General features: G+C 51.7%; 2 protein-coding genes across 2 annotated transcripts in view; one reads left to right on the top strand and one right to left on the bottom strand.

Annotated features, from left to right (window-relative positions):
• Positions 1-3,675, top strand: part of LOC104981222 (aflatoxin B1 aldehyde reductase member 2-like) — a gene marked incomplete at its 5' end in the record, with an annotated part of 43,219 nt that overhangs the window by 30,159 nt on the left and 9,385 nt on the right. The gene's annotated exons all lie outside the window — the stretch shown is intronic.
• LOC104981211 (aflatoxin B1 aldehyde reductase member 4-like) overlaps positions 1-3,675 on the bottom strand; it is a 12,433-nt gene that overhangs the window by 7,645 nt on the left and 1,113 nt on the right. The window contains exons 2-3 of the mRNA XM_010830214.1: positions 364-580; positions 13-196 (exon numbers count right to left, since the gene is read on the bottom strand). Coding sequence (XP_010828516.1) covers positions 13-196; positions 364-580 — 401 coding nt within the window. The remainder of the gene's footprint in view (positions 1-12; positions 197-363; positions 581-3,675) is intronic.

The following is a 3,675-nucleotide window of genomic DNA, read 5'->3' as shown; positions in this document are numbered from 1 at the left end:
GGGGAGTGGCTGCTCTGGAGAGGGCAGGGGGCACAAGAGGACCTGGGGTCGCAGGTGCCCTGGAGACGGGCCTCTGCAGACCGGGCCTCACCTGGTACACGGTGGGCAGGATCCAGCCGTTGCTCCTGCACAGGGTACAGATCTCGGCCACCTCCCAGGCGGCATAGTTGGACAGGCCGAGCTCCACGAACTTGCCCTGCGGGGGAGAGGCCATGGTCAGACTCCCCCGCAGCCCAGAACGCCAGTCCCGGGGACTGGGACCCTGGGCGTGGGGTCCGTCCCCTGCTCTGCTCTGGGGCAGCCCCGGAGCCTCTGCTCTCTGGGCACCGACAGGCCAGGGTGGGGAGTCGGGGCCGCCCTCACCTCCTGGTGCAGCTGGTGGCAGGCGCGCAGCGTCTCCTCCACAGGGGTGCCGTGGTCCGGCAGGTGCAGGTAAAACAGGTCCACGCAGGGGCACCGCAGCCGCTGGAGGGACGTCTCCAGCTGGGACCGGAGGCTGTCGGGCTTCAGGGAGTTTTCTTCCAATGGATTGGCCTTGGTAGCAATTTTTACTTTGGGATGAGAAAAATAGAAGTTCAGGTCAACTTACCAATCATTGGAGAGGATCTAGGGTTAATGGTTAAGAGGCAGGCCTGGGTTCATACCTCAGCTCTGCCAATACCAGCTCTATGACCTTGACCAAATTATTCAACCTCTCTGAGCCCCACGCCAGTATTCTTGCCCGGAAAATCTCAGGGACAGAGAAGCCTGGCAGGCTACAGTCCCTGGGATCACAAAGAGCTGGACATGACTGAGCACGCACATGCGTGTGTGTGCACACACCACACAAACACACACAGAGTCTCAATTTTCTCAACTGTAAATTGAGAGTGTTAATGGTACTGTTTGGTTGGGAGGCCCTGAGGATTGATCACAACTTTGACACACTTGCTCATCATGAGTTGCTAACGTTATCACTACAGTGACTACTTACCAGACAGCTAGGTGTGCCATGCCTGGCACTTCAGGTTGGAAGATGAATGCCAACCCTGGATCCCTGCCCTCAAGGACCCACAGTCTAAGGGGGCACCACAGAGTAAGTGAGGTCAGGACACGCAGGGGCAGGGGAGAGGAGCCCTGAGAATTCAGGGAAGGCTTTCCAAGGCTTTGCATCTCCAAGAGGAGTCAAAGGCTACCCTGGGACAAGAACATGGCTTTGAGGAGTCATGCCTGCGATCCCACGGACCTAAAATACCAGGTCTGGGGGTACATGAGACAAGAGAAGGGGCCACAGACCAGAGACATGCAAAGTGCCCTGAGGGCACCCCTTAGGGGACCACAGGGCGACTCCGAACACTTCCAGCCAGCAAGCTAAGGGGTCAGCTTTGCAGTTTTGAACGATGACTCCGAATGAAACAGAAAGAGCCTCGGGCACAGGTCTGGAAACAGGGAAAATGGCAAGGAGACTGTGGCAGGAATTCAGGAAAGAGAAGCAAGAGGCCTCAACTGGGGGCCCAGGGAAGGATTATATTTCTGTCAGAGAAGCATCCAACTGAGAAAAGGCCAGTGTCGTGCTACCTGTGTGACTCAGGAAGGAGTTAAATACCTCTCTCCTCATCAGATGAGCAAGCTAACGGCTGAGAAGAAAGCCCTTTCTGCGCTGTTTACTCTTAGAAAGTCACCTCAGCAGGCCAGACCCCTTGAGATGGGAGAGATCAGGCTGGAGGGCTGAAGGCCTACTCATTTGGAATTTTCCGTTCCACCACCTCCTCCTCTTTGGCCCACACCCCTTCTTGACATTAACTTCAAATCTGAGATCTAAGAACTCTAGCCCAGCTGGTTCCAGCCTAAAGGAGGGACGAGGAGGTGCTGCAGAAGAAAAGTAATCAGAAATAAGACCAATGTAAATGCCTATGACAGATTAATGGATAAACAAATGTGGTATGTATATACAATGGGATATTCCTCAGCCATCAGAAAAGAGTGAAATGATGCCGTTTACAATAACATGGAAGGACCTAGAAATTGTCATACTAAGTAAAGTAAGTTAGAGAAAGACAAATGTGATACCGCTTACATGTGAAATCTAAAAAAAATTATATAAATGAATATATTTACAAAGCAGAAATAGACTCACGGACAGAAAACAAACTTATGGTTACCAAAGAGGGAAGGGGGTGATAAATTAGGAGTTTGGGATTAACATATACAATAATATATAGAAAATGGGGATTCCCAGGTGGCTTAGTGGTAAAGAATCCACCGGCCAATGTAGGGGACACAGGTTTGATCCCTGGATCAGGAAGATCCCCTGGAAAAGGAAATGGCAACCCACTCCAGTATTCTCGCCAGGAAGATCCCAGGGGTAGAGGAAGGAGCCTGGAGGCTATAGTCCATGGGGTTGCAAAGAGCTGGACACAATTTAGTGATGGAGCAAGCAATATTTATAAAAATAGATAGCCAACAAGGACCTACTGTAAAGCAAAGGAACTATACTCAATATCTTATAATAATCTATGATGGAAAAGAATCTGAAATATATATATATATATATAAAACTAAATCCCTTTGCTGTACACCTGAAGTTAACTCAACATTGTAAATCAGCTACACTTCAATTAAAATTAAAAAAAATAATAAGACCAGAATTGTCATGCGAGGCAGCCAAGTGACCTAGAAAGAGTGCGGCTCTGAGACCCATGCATGTTCTCGTCTTGTTCCAGATCTACCCTGCCGTGAATCATTTCTCCCTGAGACACCCCAGAGTGAAAGGCGGCACAGGCTGCTAACGGCATCTACTGTTACTACAACCACACGACCACCAACAGTATCAGCCAGTGCTGCTGAGCCCTCAGTATGTGCCTGCCTGGCACATAATAAGCACTTCAGATGGCATCAGACTGGTGGGGGACCTTCCCCTGGGCCCATACAATAACCTCCGCTTGGCTCCACTGCCTGCTCCAGTACCCTCAGCACTGCCAAACCTCATTGCCTTTGCACATTCACTGCTCACACCCACTGCCAGGAAAGCCCTTTCTCCTCTTCTGGAAAAGTGTCAGTTCAAGGTCTGATGTTCCCTTTTCTGAGCATTCTTCTTTGGCCCTTTCTGGGAAGGGGTCCCTCTTCTGGGCTCCCCAGCTCTCTCTAGACTCTGAGCTCCCTGGATTGGGTGACTGTCGATTCCTCTTCTATGGCTTCAGACAGAGGCTGGCACAGATGTGGCAGTTAGACAGGGTTCCTCCCCCACACCCGTATCCCAGCTAATGCTGATAGCTCCTGTTGCTCCCAGGAGTGAAGTGGGAAAGTTAAAGTGTTAGGCACTCACTCCTGTCCCACTCTTTGCCACCCCATGAACTGTAGCCTGCCAGGCTTCTCTGTCCACAGGGACTCTCCAGGTAAGAACACTGGAGTGGGTTGCCATGCCCTTCTCCAGGGAATCTTCCCGACCCAGGGATAGAACCCAGGTCTCTGTATTGCGGGCAAATTCTTTACCATCTGGGGCACCAGCGAAGCCCTGGTGAAGTGGGAGACACTGCGGACAGAACCGCGCAGCCAGGGCTCCAGGGAGGAGGTAAGGGCTCAGAGCAATGAGGAAGCCGGTCCCCGCTGGTTCCAAAGACTGATCTGCAACGGTGCCAGGGAGTGCCAGGGCAATAAGGGCAGGACTCCTGCAGATCGCAGATCGGACCGTAAGGG

Source organism: Bison bison, unplaced genomic scaffold (genome assembly GCF_000754665.1).
Source record: "Bison bison bison isolate TAMUID 2011002044 unplaced genomic scaffold, Bison_UMD1.0 scf7180017864516, whole genome shotgun sequence".
Classification (NCBI taxonomy): domain Eukaryota; kingdom Metazoa; phylum Chordata; class Mammalia; order Artiodactyla; family Bovidae; genus Bison; species Bison bison.
This window is presented reverse-complemented; position numbering and strand designations above follow the sequence as displayed.